General features: G+C 38.2%; 1 protein-coding gene across 2 annotated transcripts; it reads right to left on the reverse strand.

Moving 5' to 3' along the window:
* Window positions 1-933: 933 nt before the first annotated feature.
* On the reverse strand, window positions 934-12272 carry ap3s1 (adaptor related protein complex 3 subunit sigma 1). 2 transcript variants are annotated; one of them, XM_005473453.4, is made up of 7 exons: window positions 11955-12272; window positions 8149-8240; window positions 7189-7300; window positions 6991-7062; window positions 5564-5671; window positions 4089-4130; window positions 1567-1703 (listed from the first exon to the last, which is right to left on the reverse strand). In XM_005473453.4, the coding sequence occupies exons 1-6, from the start codon at window positions 12021-12023 to the stop codon at window positions 4095-4097; spliced, it is 489 nt and encodes a 162-aa protein (XP_005473510.1). In that variant the 5' UTR covers window positions 12024-12272; the 3' UTR covers window positions 1567-1703; window positions 4089-4094. The 2 variants fall into 2 exon arrangements, with proteins under 2 accessions (XP_003451109.1, XP_005473510.1); XM_003451061.5 differs by lacking the exon at window positions 4089-4130 and having other exon boundaries at window positions 934-1703; window positions 11955-12267.
* Between the last annotated feature and the right edge of the window lie 5304 nt (window positions 12273-17576).

The raw sequence follows: 17576 nt of genomic DNA on the forward strand, positions 1-17576 counted from the left end.
AGCCTGCTGAATGGAGGGAAATTATTTACTTGCATAAAAAACGAAAACTTACTGCTGACATTTGTGATCATTTCACTTTCTGCAAAATAAAGTTTCTGTGAGGTTTGTTTTGCGTAAAAACTGCGCACAGTGAATCTCTGAAAATGCAATAGTCACTACGGAATCAGCGTTGGACAAATCAGTCCCTGTCCTGCAAGAAAAGCGCTAAAAAACGGCAAGAGCACATAAAATGATTTATTTTATTAATGCTTTATCCGTCATTTACCAGAACAAATTTCTGGCTGTGCTGAATTTTTTTTTAAACTTCCCTGTCGCAGATGGACTGTTCTTCTGATAAAAGCCCAAATACAATCATGATAATACGTCATTTTAGTTTACTGGTTGTCGTTTTCTGTTTAATTTGTTTTTAGGCAATAAAGGCTCGACATACTGGATATGAAGATTTTTGTTTTGTGTGAGTTTTGTGTGATTTTGTCCCAAATTTATTTAAAATTGTCCATTGCACTGTTCATTTTCCCCACCTCCGTGGTTTAAAGTTAAGATTTGATACCCCAAGAATGTTTTCTTATGAACTGACTTAACAAAAGTAAAGCACAGTGGATCTGAGAATTTGTAAAAAATGTTAGGCAGCATATTTATTTTAAACATTTAGTTAAATGTAATGTACCACATACATATTTAGCCAAGTATCAGGGGTGATTTGTGGCAGGAGGAACAAGCGCAAAAGGGAAGGTCTACAAGATGATAGTGAGACCTCTTGGGATGGATGGTTTGGAGACCGTGGCACTGGCAAAAAGACAGGAGGCTGAGCCAGGAGTCATCAGGAGAAACCGGGATAGGGTGAAATGGAGGCAGATAATCCACCATGGTGACTCCCAACAGGAGCAGCTGACATAATATCTTTATAAAAATGAAGTAAGCCAAGCACACAGGTTTCATTTTGACGTTTATTATGTTGAAAAAAGAAGAGAAAATAAGTCATATACACACAAAAATTAAGAGCATCATTTGGTAAGACATGGTGAATCTTTGAAAAATACTTTGCATACAAATAAAAGAAAAATCATTTCATATATATTTTTCTGTTACACAGCATATCTTCAACATAATAATCTTCTGTACCCTAAATCTCTCAATACTGTACTAAACCGGTTCCAATTTTGGATTCGAAATAGTTTTGCTTTCACTTTTACTTGACTGATTCTCTTAGTCTGGAAAAAAACAAACTTGTAAGATTGCCCCGAAAGGTCACTTCCTGCCACGCAATTCTCTTTCAAGTAAACACTTTAGCAGATTCCAGTTACAAACTGACACAGAGGAGCTGAAAGTCACGAGCCAACCTTCAGTGAGGCGCAAGGAATGTACCATTCATAAATAAATACTTACTTTTACTTCAAACTGAAAAAAAAAATAACACAAGAAGAAAGAGAAAGCACACGTACAAGGAGTGTCAGATCACACAGTACCTTGAAGATTTATAGTTTTGATAAAAGTTGGTAAATTGAGGTTGTGGTAAACAGATTGCATCACTGTAAACATTGGCTGACATCTGCAGGTTCGGGATCTCGCTGCCACTATTTGAAGGAGGGTAAATTTGGCACTTTTATGCTGATGTCACCAATGTTGATGTTTCTGGGCATTTCCGGGAGGTTCATGTTCTTTACAGCTGATACGGCACGAGCGGGCGCTCCTGCAATACCGGCCTATACACACACACACGCACAAAAAACACACACAAGGAGGGTTGATAAGACACAAACCAGTGAAGCAGAAAACATGCCGTTACAGGACGAGACACTGAAAAGTGAACACTGGACACACACAGTGCTAAACAAAGTACTAGACAATCAACTGCTGACAAAATGCAAAAGCACTGACAGCTACTGAGACAGACAACATGTGCAAATGTACATTCAGATGCCTTCATAGCTTCATACGCACATGCATTATTTTTCTTATTTTCTGGAGAATGATTGGATCACAACCAGAGCCAATTATGAGTCAACGGTGAGGACATACTGTACTACACCATTCACTGATTTTGAGCACTACTGGACATTCATCAAATGGACAAAAGGCAGCATTGCTTGGAAAGTGAACCCACCGGACTCTTGAGGACCGATAAGGTTAAAATGGAAGGAGAGAATTGGGTAAAGCAGAAGAATGGATTTCGATATGAAGACGGTAATGATGTTCGGATAGATAGGTGGGTAGATTTTAGAAAACATACAATGTTTGCTTTAGGAGTAATAGTACAGGTGATACTATACCTCTAGTGAGTTGAATTACCTCTGGGGAGCCTACACATGACAGTAGCTAACATTTTTCTGTCTAAATACATATGAACAAAAAAAAAAAAATAGTGTGTCATTTGCATGTGTGTTGTGTTAACTACTGATGATAGGAAAAGGCTGTAAGCCTACTAGCACTAAACTACAATGGGAGATCTATTTTCAGTTACAGAGGAGGCACTTCACTCTAACACAATGAATCTCAATGTGAAATTATACAGGAGAAATTGAGCGTTTTTAAGGGAAGATTCAAGCCAAGTATAGCTTTTTATGATCAATAACACAGATCTGAAGAGATTGAATGATTTGATGTTTTTGTCTCGAGTACGAGCAGACATTTGAGAATCAGTGCGGTTAGAGAACCCCCAGCTGAATCTTTGGAAGACAGACCCAAAAATGACCAAAAGGATAGAAAACTCCATGATCGCTGCCTCGCTAGAAATGAACACCCTTGTAAATCATTTCAGAGCTTGACACGCAAGGTACGCTTGGAATGGAGATTAATCCACTTCATGTTTCATAAGGTTTTTTTCAATAGGCTGTTTGTCTTAGGGGGTGTCCCTCCCTCTGCCGGGAGTCAAGGAGACTTGTGTTAGACGGAAAGATGACCGTGTCGTTAATCGAAAGGAATGCTGAGCCAGCAAATTGGCTCAGCATTAACAGTGAAGGATACTTTTTTGCCTTCCAGCAGGTCGCCCGGAGACCTGCTGTGCAAATCCATTATAGTGGGTTTTTAATAAAGTACTGGGTGACGAACACGCACAGAAATAGCAACGCCAGCTTCGTGTCACATAACTGCAGTTCGATTCTGTGCTTCATGCAAATAAAAGAGCCTTTTGAAAAACTCACCCTGGGCTCAGTATCGTTTATAAATGATATCAGTGTTAAAGAATCGTGCTAGAGGTTTTTCATTTCTCATTTATGTCAATCTACATGTACTGTAGTTTAGAGGAAACGGCTCATTTACTTTCTCACCAAAAGTTTGATGTAAAGGTTAATAGAAAATGCGCCCATGCTATGCAGCCTTAGCCAGTAATTTAGCATGTAGATTGAAAACCACGGGAAACAAATGAGTTACTTTTGTCTTCTGGCTCTGGTAAAAAGTAAGAAAAGTCACCTTCCAGCTCCTCCAAAGCTCGCTGTGCATGTGTAAAAACAATATTTCACTGTTTAAAAAGGGACATTTTTGCCAGAAATGTTCTTGGCTGGGACTTCTATTATTATATTGTTTCTGCTGGGCAACACACAACACTACAGTAAAGTCTCGAGCCACTCATCATTTCTTTATATTTTGCTTCCAAGCAAAATTTGGTGTTTACCAGTAGTTCTCCGTGCTGCACCTAGATCCCATTTTCCTAGTAAAAATAGAGCTCAAGACTTTTTCACAGTAGCGAATAGTCCAGTATACAATCCCAGACAAACTGCACTTTGGTGACCTTTAGAGATGCTAGTTGGTTTTACATAGAAATAAAGAAATGTTTTACCTTGTCTATCTATGCAAAGCTAAGTTATCCACCTGCTACATACAAACCACCCACACATAAAACTTATATCTTCTCATTTAGTTTTTTTATTAGAAAGACAGCATGCTACTACTTTTCTAGACTGCAGTTTCAACGACGCGACCGTTTTTGTTCCTGATTAAGGAGGGAAACATTTTTGGGTCTGCCACGAAAGATTCCTACTGTATGTTAGTGACGTCACTTTACTTCAACATGGAGGGCCATATGAAGAGACTCAAGAGGGGGGGTAAACTGCAATTAAGGTTACAGTACTTGGTTGTAAATTTAGCAGTACCTGTGTCTACCTGTCCTGCCTGGTAGACTGAAAGATAAACGTCTGTAAAGAGAGAGAGAAAGAGAAGAATGGAAAGAACTGGACAGGGTCAGGAAAAAGAGGAATGAGGAATGTTAAAGCAGATTAAAGTAATTACAGTTTATCTCCACAGAAAAAAAGTGATAGGACCTATCATACACCACAACTGTAAACTGTATACTACAATTATGTATAGCTGCGAAATATAGAGATATTATGTGACAAGAAGGTGTGTTTTGAAATGCGACTAATATCATAATCGTTCCTTGCCAGTCGTGGAGAAGAACGGCTCATTCCTTGGTCTCCAGAGACTGACCTATAATGGAACGGTGTCACTGTCAATTAGCATCAGTGTGATAAACGAACTCTGTGGTCTACGATAGGTCCAAGAGGGAAGAGACAGAGCAGCTCAGATGATCGTAGAACAGTAAAGGATCTGCTTACAGAAGGTCAATCGAAAAGGAAGAGTCTGTCTGGTTAAAAGCACACAATGCAGCTCAGATTATTAAAAAAATATATACACTTAAAAAAAAAAGAATAAAAGGAAATCTACTGTTAGAGCACACAATTAATCAGCCAGTTAAAAACCTGAACCTTCAGTTTGTCAAGGAAGCAAACAAAGTAGAAACAAATTTGTATGACTTTGTGACTTTCGCTGCAAGAGTAAAAAAGGATTTCACCAAAACTCTGACTCACTGCTGATACATTACTGCAGCGTGCTGCAAGTACTTTGGAAACAAAGGGCCAAATCATTAGTGCAGTTAGATTTTAGGACTATCAGGTGCTACAATCCACATTATTTTGCAAATAAGTGATTTCATAAAATTGTCTCTGGCTGGCTGTCAAATTAAAATCAAATTAAACTTTTCAATTTGTAAAATGAATGTTTCTCTGCTAGCAAAAGCTGTGTGCAAAGCAAAGCAATGTCCTTGCATAGAGCGGTTATCTAAGCAAGGACACTGGCTTGTAGATGCAAGAAAACAAGTTTGAAAAGCATTTACTACAACATTGATAGCGCAGAAAGTTCACATTCTCTTCTAAAACAAAGAGCATATAAAGACACAGCCTGAAACCAGCATATTTTCACTACTGTATTTCAAATATAGATGATATGGCTGATTTTATGGTCACTGAATCTGGAGGGGCTTTGGAAAATGGTACAGTTAAGTCTCCATAGAAATGGTAGAAGTGATGACTATGGCTGTATAGTACACTGAGAGATACAGGAGAGAATATGTTGAGTCTTGATCTGAGTTGAGAGCAGTGCAGCAGCAGGAAAAGAGGCCAAAAAAAAGAGCACAAACACTCAAGAGTGGGTAGGGAGCATCCACAAGGTCACTGGAGAATAGCATGCAGGGTGCAGCATACACACATGCCTGCATACTGTATACACCACCTCAGAGTTTGGCGGTAGCATCAAGTCAAACATACAGTTGAACTGACAGGGTCACGCTTACCTCAGACTTCTCCATCTTGTTCTGGGCATCCACCTGCGTGATGATTTCATTCATGTTGGTCTCCAGGACCATCCCACCCATTACCATCTCGGCCAGAATGTTGTGGACCTGAGAGGAATTAGACGTGAATCTAATCATCACGCAAAGCTTTTTCCTCATATTGCAGTGTTACAGTGCTGTGAAAAAGTCTTGAGACACTCCTTATTCTGTGTATTATTCTGTATAAACATGGCATGTCTTGGCGTGGTGTGTAGTGACTCCTTAAAATAAAACATTTAAAAAAAAGGGTACGTGGAGGACAAAATAAGAAGTGGTGGGCCTGGATTAAGAAATGGGAAAAATCCAGCAAAGACCTGACAGATACATCTAGCCCTTCGCCTGATCCATCTACTTTTTGCCAAAGCAGCATCGGAAACAGTCTGAATGCAAGGGTGGCTGCCATGAAGCCATTCATAAGGAAGGAAAATGTGGAGAAAAGACTGACATATGCCAAACTGCACAAGAACTGGACTAAAAATCAGCGGCAACAGGTCTGATGGAGCGATAAATCCAAATGTGACATTTCTGATTCAATTCTCATCAATATGTACAGAGGAGGTGCAACAGTGAGTGTCTAAAACCATCTTTAAAACACAGAGGAGGCTCTGTGATGGCTTTGGATCTTGACAAAATTGATGGAATTTTGGACGTAAAAAATTTACAATCAAATTTCGAACCACCATGCAAAATCATCTGGAAAGCATTCAAATAAAAGCTTTGGTCGTCCTCCAAGAAGTCTGAAGAACTATTGCTAAAGATTACTTAAAGAAATTCTTAGAAAGCTTGTCTAAGAGAGTTCAGGTTGTACCAAATATCAATTTTCAAAGCTGTTTTTGCCTCATTTCCAAGTTTGCACCTATTTCCATTTTCTTTGCTAAATATAAAAGTAAAGTATGTGAGCTTTCTAAGTGTTTTATTCCTAAAATAACAATGCAGTGATTTTTCTGTTTTTTGGCTCCCCCTTAACCAAGTTTAACGAGAACCAAAGCAGTATTGCATGAATTATCAAACAAAACAATGAGGGAGAATAGACAACATGTGTAGCCAAACTACGGCCTGTTTTTCTCATCAAATGATGAGAAAATCCATTATACTGTCAGATATCATAAGAAACATGCACCTTCTTTTTATGAAAACCAACTTAAATTACAAAAATAGTAACAGATCAATCCGAATCGGTCCCCTAAACACTGAATTAACTATATAAGAACAAAAATGCAGCTACACAACATGTTATGGAAGGTAGGTTATCAGATTTTTTACCATAACACGAGTCACTAATGGCTACAACTGATTTCTGATTTCATAAGAGGTCGAGGTCGTTCCAAGGCTCAAACAAATGGTATTATAAACATGTTACATCACAAAGAGACAAATGAATTTATTACCTTGTCAACATGGAAAATTAAGTCAAGCTCACAGACGTTCTCAAAGCACTTGTCCAGCGTTTCCACAAATACCTGCAAACGAAATAGAAGAAAGGGCTTATAGACCTAAAGGAACACAGTCTGCAAGAAAGATCCTGAAAGGATACCAACAACTATGGTGAAACAGATGGTGGCATTATTGTTTTCCCAGGCTTTTACCTGGATTAAGTCTAAAATTCCTAGTTCACTCTCTGAGGAGTCGACACAAAAGACAAAGTACAATGTGGCGTAGTGTCTGTAGATCAGCTTGTAGTCTGATCCTCCAATCAACCTGAAAAACAAGAGGCAAGAAAACATTAGAGCGATTGCTCCTCATCAAATATATAATGAGGCCTGTCAGGCATGCCACAGAAATTACGGCCGATAAGTGAATCTTAATGTATGCTAATCTTCTAAAAGTACGCACAAGGTTCACGGGGAGTTTAACACTCAGAGAGAACTCTGAACTCTGAGAATGACCTGATTTAACTAGTATGAAGTAAACACAGATAAAGACGTGAAGAAAAATAGCAAAATCTTTTCAGTTTTTATGAGTCAGCAGTGTAAAGGTAGTACACAACATATACTAGTGTGAAAAGATAGAAAATGGTAGTGGTTACTCAGCCTCTTGCTGGGTTTGATAAGAAATCACAGTTTCTGGTAACAACAGGAAATGTAGTAACTCTCCCTCAGTATTTTGCAATTACTAAATAAAATGAGTAAATTAAATTAGTTTTGGGTTGTGTTTGTTGTGCTCTCCGGTCAGTGACTAGATTCTTATGAATTTTTTTCTATGTATATTTTTTCATTACCCTTCAATTTTGCAAAGTGTAATGAGACAGAGGGTTGAGACAAAAAAAATATATGCAAGAGCAACTGGGAGCAGTGGTGTTTCACAGTTCCACGCCTAGTTCCTCATTCATGAATGTTAAATGAAGATCAAACGAACACCGTTGCTATTGATTGTCATTCATACAGCCCTCCGAGCTTTCCTTTGGAGAGTGAAATTAAGACCTGTAATGTTGCGTCAAAGTCAGTTATCTTCTGGAGTAGATTACTTCCACTAAAGCCTGCTTCTTTAGCATTTAGACACAGTCTCGTATGCACAAACAGGCTCAACCGAGCAACCTCATAACTTACATTCCTCCTTCGAGGAAATTGCAGACATTCTCATCTCTTTTTGAGACCAAGTGGAAGGTTTCCCTGATGATCTGTTGCTCTGTGTCTTCATTCTGGAGGACGAATTAGGAAACAAGAGGCTGTTAAACACAGAAGCGACTGTAAACAATGTGATGTTTGCCCACTTAATTGCTTCCAGTGAGCCAGTTCATTATTATTAGCCAGAAGACTGGTCTGACAGGATATTAATGGTTCCTCTCACCTCTCCCTTTTTGTTTTTGTTTTTTTATTAAATACGTGTATTCCTACGTAGCTAAAAATAAAAGATTTATATAACAAACATTCTATTTGTCAAAATCAAATATACAATACCCAGAGGTCACAGAGGCTCTTACTGAACCATGTCAGGGAGGCTTATCTCTACAAAGAGATGAGATTATGTTCAAAGCATTCAATATCCTTAGGCATGTTTGAATGAATAAGGGAACAAAAATCTTCTTCATCAGATTGTTCTGTCTTTTAAAACATGAGGGCCCAGAGAAAGGATCTAAAAAGACAGTCTCTGCACTGTCTTAATACAAGATCAACAACCTTGCTAAAAATCTGCTTCATTGCAGCTCTAACAATGACACAGTCTCACCAAAGGGTGCTAACATCCTCCCTGGATCTATAACAGTTCAGTGAGCAAAGGGAGAGCAGAGGGTGACCAGTATGCAGCTGGCTGGAAGGCTAAAAATCAGTCATGTGACGTGCAGCATGGGACTTAATGATACAGTCACAAGGCGGAGCAGAGCAGTGATCCTATTGCAAAAACAGCAGCAGCTTTTAAACTTGTCAGAGTTTGAGAGTTTCCACATCTGGCTACATGAACCTGTAAATCTATCTAAGCCGCAACACAGTATAAGTTAAATTTAAGGACCAACAGGGGGCTAAATAAATAACAGGATAAAAAATCTTAACATCTTTCATGTGGTAGCCAAACATACCAGAAACCCTAAGATTATAGAAGGAGATTTTTAATTACTAGTATTCAAATTTTAAACCATTAAAAATATTACCAGGTGAAGCGATTTTCTCGCTACGATACCGAGAAAATCGTTATCAAGAACGGTCACCAGAAAATATCTGAGCCCTACTCACCTTCTTCAATCCCCCTCCACCTGAGGACTAACCAGTTAAGGTGAAACCACACACACTGTAACAATTATTGGAAATTAATATCACCATGGTGACAAATGTGAGTCAAAACAATGACCAAAACTACATATGATGGTCCCTATACAGCATTTCCCATTATGCAGTAGTTAGTATGCCAACAGGGGGCCAAAGAAGGTCAGCCAATGAGCCTGTGACACGGAACATGGCTGCTTAAGGCTCACTGATGTACAAAGAGTGCAAAAAAGATCTACTACAACAAAAGAGACTGACAACCCTAATGCTGGCTGTCATAGAAAGTTGAACCTTTATTTATATGGGGCCTGTGTAGCCACAGACCGCCACAGAAACCACCAGCAATGAGATCAGAACAGAACAGTGTAAAAAGGAGAACTGGTGTGAACGTTTACACCACATGTGCCATCAGGTCTGTGTTGCATTATTTACCTGTGGAAAGAAGGCAGCCAGTTGCACTATAAAACCTGGTTTGCCAGCATAGGCATTGTGTTATACAATGGGAAACAGTGGCTGGCAGTTATGTTTATGCTACATTAATAGATAGCATATACCCTTTCATGGCAACAGTTTTCACTGATGCAGAGGTGTTATTCAGCAGAATAAAGTCAGAGGACTGCAACACTGCAAAAAATAATTCTGGAATGGGAATGTGACAGAGGTCAGCATCACTGTGCTTGATAGCATAGGACACCTTCAGAGCTGTTTTGACAGCCTGGAAGAAGGGGAGCTAGAAAATATTAGGCAGGTGGTTTTAATGTTGTGGCTTTCACAGTGTATGTTCATCCACCAGCCTCCACTCATGGCTCTGCACATCTATCCTATAGCATACTTTAGCACATTAGCACATTGTTACTTTTTAATACAATGAACCACGATATCCTCATCAAAAAAATAAATAAATCATAAAATAAGCAAAGCAACTTTTTTCTAAAAGCAGTAGCACAAAAAAAGCCTATACTGCTACATAAAAAGTTATGGCCTACATTACTTACTGATGATGAATGAATTATATATAGGGAGAATTTTTATGTGCACATATTTCTCCCTCCTCTCAGACTGGACAGATGCTTTGGGTTTATGTCTGAGCCAGCAGGCTGGCTTTAACAACCAGAACAACGCCTCTTCAGCTCTGCCACTCAACGCAGACACACACACACACACGCATATATAAGGCACAGCCACACTAAAACAAACAACATACCAAGGCCGAGGCTTAACAATAAACTCTGATCAATAAACTGAGTCCTAAAGATAGTTTTTACAGTCAGCCGGATGTGTGAAATTGTATATGCAGCCAGCCTGTAAGCCGACACCTCAACTGGTAACATAACAGATGGCATCTACATGGACTACTTCTAATCCAATCAATTTGTGTTTACCCTCCTGAAATACAACCGCATTAATGTCCGTCTCAATAAATAATTATGCAATATGGATGCTTAAATTCATTTGCTGCTTTCTATTTTGAAACCAAACTCGTTTTAGAGATTCTGCTTTCTAAAAATGATGCAAAATGATGAATACATAAAACTAAGAAAAGCGCCACATCAGCAGACTGGAGGATCTGTAATGAGGATGCCAGACTGACTAATCAATCAAATTACCACATGGTAAATACTTATGTTTTTAAATACAGACAGCTGAGTGATGCCCATCATGCGTTTTCTTAAATCTAATCTTTTCAGGATGTTGTTCTACCCTAAAAATATTTAGTTATGTAGGCTGAGATCAAATCGAAAATCCAGAAGTTCCAGCTGAATCAAACTCCAGTGCTTCGAAATCCACTGTTGAACAGCGCAACGAAACTCACATGTGAAAAGCAGGTGCTTGGAAAGTGTGCAGAATTTTTAAGCAGGCTTCACTTTTTTCTGGCAATTGATCTGTTAATCAACTTATGTTTGTTTGTGTTTTCCCCCCCATTGTCCCCAAGAGTTCATTCAGGGAGCTGGACCAATGCATGTGCAACCTTGTTATTGTGATACCTACATAAAAAGAAGGCGGCGGTCTTGAGGTATAAATCCAATTATAAGACCAAGCCAGCACAGCTCGCACAGCAAATGACATTACATAACCTGCCATTTGTTACCTGTAGCTTTTTAAACAGAGCAGGTAGCCTACATTTAGTGATGCCAACTTACAGGCAATAATCTAATGGCATCAGTGATGGTGATGGGATGGACTGAGCACGAGTTACTCACAAGGGCCACAGCTATTACAGTCATGTGACACAAACAGTAAACCTGCTTCAGGTTGTGCATCACACAGACTGTATATAGGCTGCATGAGATTAGATTTAATAAGCTAAGTGAATAAAACGGAGCTCACTCCTGCTCACGCAGCCTCAGCGGGAATGTGATAGCCTCGCTTCGGCTTGCACACGTTTAATTATTCATATTTTTAAAGGCCAGCGTGGATCAGAGTGGCATCTTATAACCTACATCAGTTTGAAACAACTGCACATTATTGAAGTAGCCACAGCTTCCCATTCAAACAGTGTGCAGCACAATATCATTAATACTGACAGTGATTGAATTTTTTTTAAAGTGTCCTCAGCACAGCTGTACAGCTTGTGATTTTTTTAATTAAGCATTTCCACGTTAAACCTTGAATCACACATATGTGCAGTAAAATATTAAGAAGAAATTTTCACTCACATAATGTTCGTAGAATTTAGAAAGCCTTGGTTTCCCGTGGTTGTTGAATATTAAAATGGCTTTTATCATGATGGTAGCGGATCAGAATGAGGCGGGGAAGAGAAAGGGATCAGTCTGCGAAAGACTGGTGTCCGTCAGCTCCGGTGAACCCAGATCTGAGCGGGATTCACGGCTAAAGCCCGTCTCGATTTAAGGTTAGTAAACGGGATAGCTTCGAGCTACACTCTGCTACTCCTTCATCGTCTCTTTACGGAAATATTCCACGTCAAGGACCAGTCATGCTCTCCTCCTCCTGCTACAGCAGCCGAGATGGCTCAAACTTTGCTGTGGGTAAATGCAAATCACGGGGTTAAAAAAAGAAGAAGAAGAAAGAGTGTTTATTGATTTGTTCCTTATTCTAAGAGCGATTCTCTACACATTCACCCACTGGGGTCAGCCAAGCATTTTCTTTATCACTGAAATTTACCCCATGGGAAGTGAAGCTTATTTTACTGTGATCACCATTTTTCATATTAAGTTGATGTTTCTACGTTTTGTTTTGGTGGTGGGATGTTATGTTGCGCATCGGTTGTGAGTCTTAGTGGAACTTAGATTCCTCCTAAAAAGTCCTGAAAACTTATTAGAGTAACTTTAAACTGGCCATCCATCAAGACTATCCTATGTTGCTAATAATGTTAATAAACGTGATTACAAGAGAGCAGAAAACACCGAACAATCAATCGATCACTTAAAACAGATTATTATGGATTTCAAATCTTATATCTTATTTTCATCTTATTTGGATATATTATTTGGTCACTATTTTCAGTGATATCAACTTTAATAGCAGGAAATTAAGTAGGTATATAATAAGCTATATTTGACAACAGCATAATAAAACTAGAAATTCTGTTTTTAGTGTGCCACCCCAATATTTTTAGTGGCCCCCAAATGGCCACCCCAATGAAAACATTCTGGTGCACCTGGGTGAAGTAACTAGAGGAAATCCACCCAAGCACACAGGAGAGCATGTAAACTCTACACAGTTTCAAACCAAGAACCGTCTTGCCATTAAAACACGGGACTAACCCTGAAGCACTGAATGCCAAATGAAAATTTTATCCAAAGTTCACAAGGTTGATTATCTGGGAATATTTGATATATTGTTAGTCCATTCTCCAAAAATGTACATTTGGGTCTGGTGACACTAGAGGAAAAGTGATGAGGTCACAAACACTGACCAGGTTAACAAAGGACCAAGAATTCAATCATCAAATTTCATAACAATCTAAAAATATGAGAGCCTTGCTCAAAAAGAACATTTTCTGCTCTGTTAGCTCAGTAACATCCCCAATACATGTTAACAAAAGTAAAATGTCCTGTAATCTTGTTTAAGTTCTTAGTTAAACTTTTAACCTTCAAGAAACATTATTTGAAATTATAAACATAAGAATTTTTAACATTTGCCAGTGTTTGGAAATGTTGCTGTCTGATGAGTCTGATGTCTCAGTGTTTTGTGTTTATTAATATTGTCTTATATTCTTGTTTATTCTGGTTATGTGTTCTGTTAAGATTTGCTAGTTGTTAGGTTTGGGGTCTGTACTCCCTCTTATCCAGTTCAGTCGGGTCTCTGTGTAAAGCCCATGTCTCTTAGTCTGTGTCTCTGTATGTGTTTTGAGTTTCCTGTTTTACTTTGAAGGTCTGTGTCTTAAGATAAGATAAGATAAGATGACCTTTATTAATCCCACAGGTGGGAAATTTGTTTTGTTACAGCAAAGTGCAAAGTTATGAAGCAGAAATTAGAAAACACTGGAAAGCAATAAAATACAAAAAAATAAAATAAAATACCATATACAATAGAATAAAATAGAATAGAATAATATATATATATACATACATATATATATATATATATATATATATATATACATATATATATATATATATGTCAGTGTATTCAGTTTTGCGTGCTCCTCCGTCTCATTTGTGTAATCATTGTCAGCCGTGTCTCCCAGCTGTTTCGTCTTGGTCCTGTTCACCTTTTGTATTTAGCGTCTCCGTCTTCCCCTGCTTGTCGTCGCGTAATCTCCCATTCTACCCTGCGTGTTCTGTCTGCCAGCTTGCCTGCCTGTTTAGGTTATTTGCATTCTCAGTGTAAATAAAGCTGGGTGGTTTTGAGTTTACATTTGCCTCTGTGAGTCCTGTTCTTGGGTCCACCATTCCTGCCTGCCTTCACACAGCCATGACAGTAGCCTCATGGCTCGGCACACATTTAGCCTTTCTGTCTGTATTCAAGCGTTTAATGTTTAATTTAATTTAAACATTTTTTAATTGTTTTTTTGTGCATCAATCCACTCTCTTCCACTTATCCAAGTTAGGGTTGCAAAGGGGGCTGGAGCTTATCTCATTTGTCATAGGGCAAGAGAGGCCAGGTAGACCCTGTACAGATCACCAGTCTATTGCAAGGCCAACACATTTGTGCTTGATTGTATGACACAAAACTTTTAGATTTTGTGTTACAAAACTGGTTTAAAAGTAACTTAACTCTAAAGCATGTTTTTTTAAGTTAGAAATTCCACTTTTTTTCACATCATGATGGATTTCTGTAATATTTATTAGAGTAAAGATTAGAAAATCTAGCCCCTCTAAGGGTTTTTATATAGTTTAATGTAAGCATCTGCATGAAAAATGTTATGCAACCCCCCCCCCCCAACTTGAACGATGATTTAGGCAGCCAGTAACTGTTTTTTGTTGTCAGCACATAACATACAAAAAGAAAACTGTCTTTTAAAAAGATAAATTCACAAAGAAGGCTCAACATTGCAAAAGACAAATGCAGTCATGTGAAAAGTTTACACAAGATGCTGTGCAGTCCCATGAAAAACCGAGTTCACCCTCAAAGTATAAAAGAGTAAATAGCAGCCAGGTGCGGCTAATCAAATGCAATTCACTGACTGATAAGCAATAAGTGTGACTACCTCTATAAAACCAGAAGTTCTGGCACTTTGCTCCTCTGGAACATTCAGGTTTGTGTGAACACTAAATGTTAAAGTTCATAGTAGAACAATTAAAAAGAGACTGAATAGACATCTGATTTAAAGAGGTCGACAACAGAAAGCTTCTCTCTATAAAAAACATGGCAGCCCAGCTTAAGTTTGCAAAGCTGTCTCTGAACTTCTGAAGGACGTGACCAAAGTGCTAATGTCTGTCATATTTCACAGGACCGCATTTGGCAAAAAAACAAGCACAGCTTATCAATGCAAACACCTCATACCACATCAAGTACAGTGGTGGAGGGGTGATGATTGGGTTTGTTTTGCAGTCACAGGACCTGGGAACCTTGCAGTCATTGATTTGACCATGAACTCCTCTTTATAAATATCTCTATAAATATACATATGAGGCCATCTGTCCAAAAGCTAAGGCATGGATGAAACTGGGCCGTGCTACAGGAAAGCAATAGCAGCAGCGAATCTAAACCAGAATGACTGAAAAAGAAAAATCAAGGTGTTGCAACAGAACACTGAAGGTACAGACCTCAACTTGGCTGAAATGCTGTGACAGGACTTAAGAGAGCTGTGCATAAACAAGTGTCTGCAAACCTCAATGAACTGAAGCAACATTGTAAAGAAGAGTGAGCCAAAATTCCTCTACAACAATGTGGGAGACTGACAGTCATGCAGAAAACAATTCCTTCAAGTTAAAATTTTGGAGTGTTTTCGGGGTTTTTTGCAGAACTGCAAAGAGTTTGTGTGCTCATGTGAAAAATAACGTTTTTCACACGAGCATGCAAACTGTTTTGGAACATTAGCTATATTAAAAGCTAGTTGTTAGTTTGAGAGTAAATTTTGGGAAAAAAATTGCCCTATGTAGCCTTTTAGGTAGCCACACAATGTCACATTGCTTGAGCGAGCTTTAGGTTTAATTATATATACAAAGCTAGGTAAATATTTTCAATATAATTTTCATTTAATCTGATAAATATTTATTACTGCCACAAAAGAGCTGGAGTTTTGGGGGCCTTTTTCCTCAATGTGGGCAGCTCCACCTGGGTAATCAAGATTCAAAGTTTCAGCCACAGGGTGGAGCAAAACTTCATTTTACAATGCTGATGTGGCAGCTCAGAGGAAAACTTGGCACATTGTGATGCAAAGAAAGTTCTCCACTCTTGGTTCTAGTAAACACCAACCTGATGCTTCCTCAGACAGGTTGGATTTTCCTCTAAAGTACAGATACGTGTTGGATGACAGAAAACAAATGCAGAGTATTCCTGCTGGAAAAACCTGAGCTCAGCCATGGATTTAGACTCTAATCTGAAGTCAAAGTAAATAAATAAAACAAATGATAACAATTAAGTTTTATGATAAAATTTTTAAAATAACAACAATTACATAGATTTATGTAAATTATTATGAAAAACGTAAAAACTGTCTTTTTCATCTCCATTTGAGCATGACATGGTGACCAAACTTAGCTCTCTAATATCTTTTTATCTTTTATATTTTAATCAGTCACTGCACTATCCAAACTATTTATTCATTTATTTCCCGTATTGACCAACGGCACACACTTTTGTCACACTTTATTTTTGAGACAAGCTTGTGGAGGACTGGAAAAGGATCGCCTGTGTGGAATGTGTTGCGTGTCTTAAGAAAAATTTGCATTAAGGTGGGACTCACTGATAAACAGTTGCTAGAACACAGTGTGAAGAAGATGTTGGCTATCTCATCCAAAATATTTGTCTGACTGGTTCTCTTTGTCTCTATTTGAAAGGAAAATTTTCACAGTCAGACAAGAAAATGAAAGCATTTAATTTTTTTAATCTCCAGACTATGTCACATTTTATGATCAAAAATGTGCATAGATTTGAATCTACCTTTATTTCCACTTATGCTGACAATCAGCTGGTTATGTTTGTTTATGAGTCTCCCATCATAACATATCCTGGTCTGGTACTTTTCCACCAGTGATAACCTACACTCAGGAAAGAAAAAAAAAACAGCCCGTCCTCATTGCACAATCTGTAATTGAGTATTCACCATTTTTTTTTCAAATAGGTAACAGCTACTTAAGTTGCCTTCTTGAATTAATTATTTTATTTTATTTTTATTATTATTAAAGGATTTTCTTTTCTTTTTCTTCTTCTCTTTGCATAGTTTATAATTTACCCATATAAAAACTTGTTGTAGCTTTTTTTTTTTTAAAAAAAGCATTTTTTTCAGTACATCTCTACAGTATTAATCTAATGACTTCATGCAACTAAATCACTTCATGCAACTAAATCAAAGCTAAGCTAAAGACAAACAATATTAAAATATACACTAATATATGCAGACACACATTTTATGTCTCCCATAACATGCCTGCTGCCAATCAAACATTTTTCCCACGTTTTCTCCTCCATCCTGATTCAGATCTGCAACAAACACCTTGGATCAATTCAGAGGAGAGCGCCCACAAAAAGAGGGGAGCAAGGCCATTATTAGAGGAATGTCTCGGTGGGAGAAGAAAAGGAGCCAGACACAAGAGGTGTCTGTGTTTGTGACAACGTGGTGGTGCCGGTCTCAGAGAGGATTAGTCCAAGTTGTTAAAGTGTGAGATTAACGGATATCTTAGTCAGAACATACAAACATAAAACTCACA

This window comes from Oreochromis niloticus, linkage group LG12 (assembly GCF_001858045.2).
Source record: "Oreochromis niloticus isolate F11D_XX linkage group LG12, O_niloticus_UMD_NMBU, whole genome shotgun sequence".
NCBI lineage: Eukaryota > Metazoa > Chordata > Actinopteri > Cichliformes > Cichlidae > Oreochromis > Oreochromis niloticus.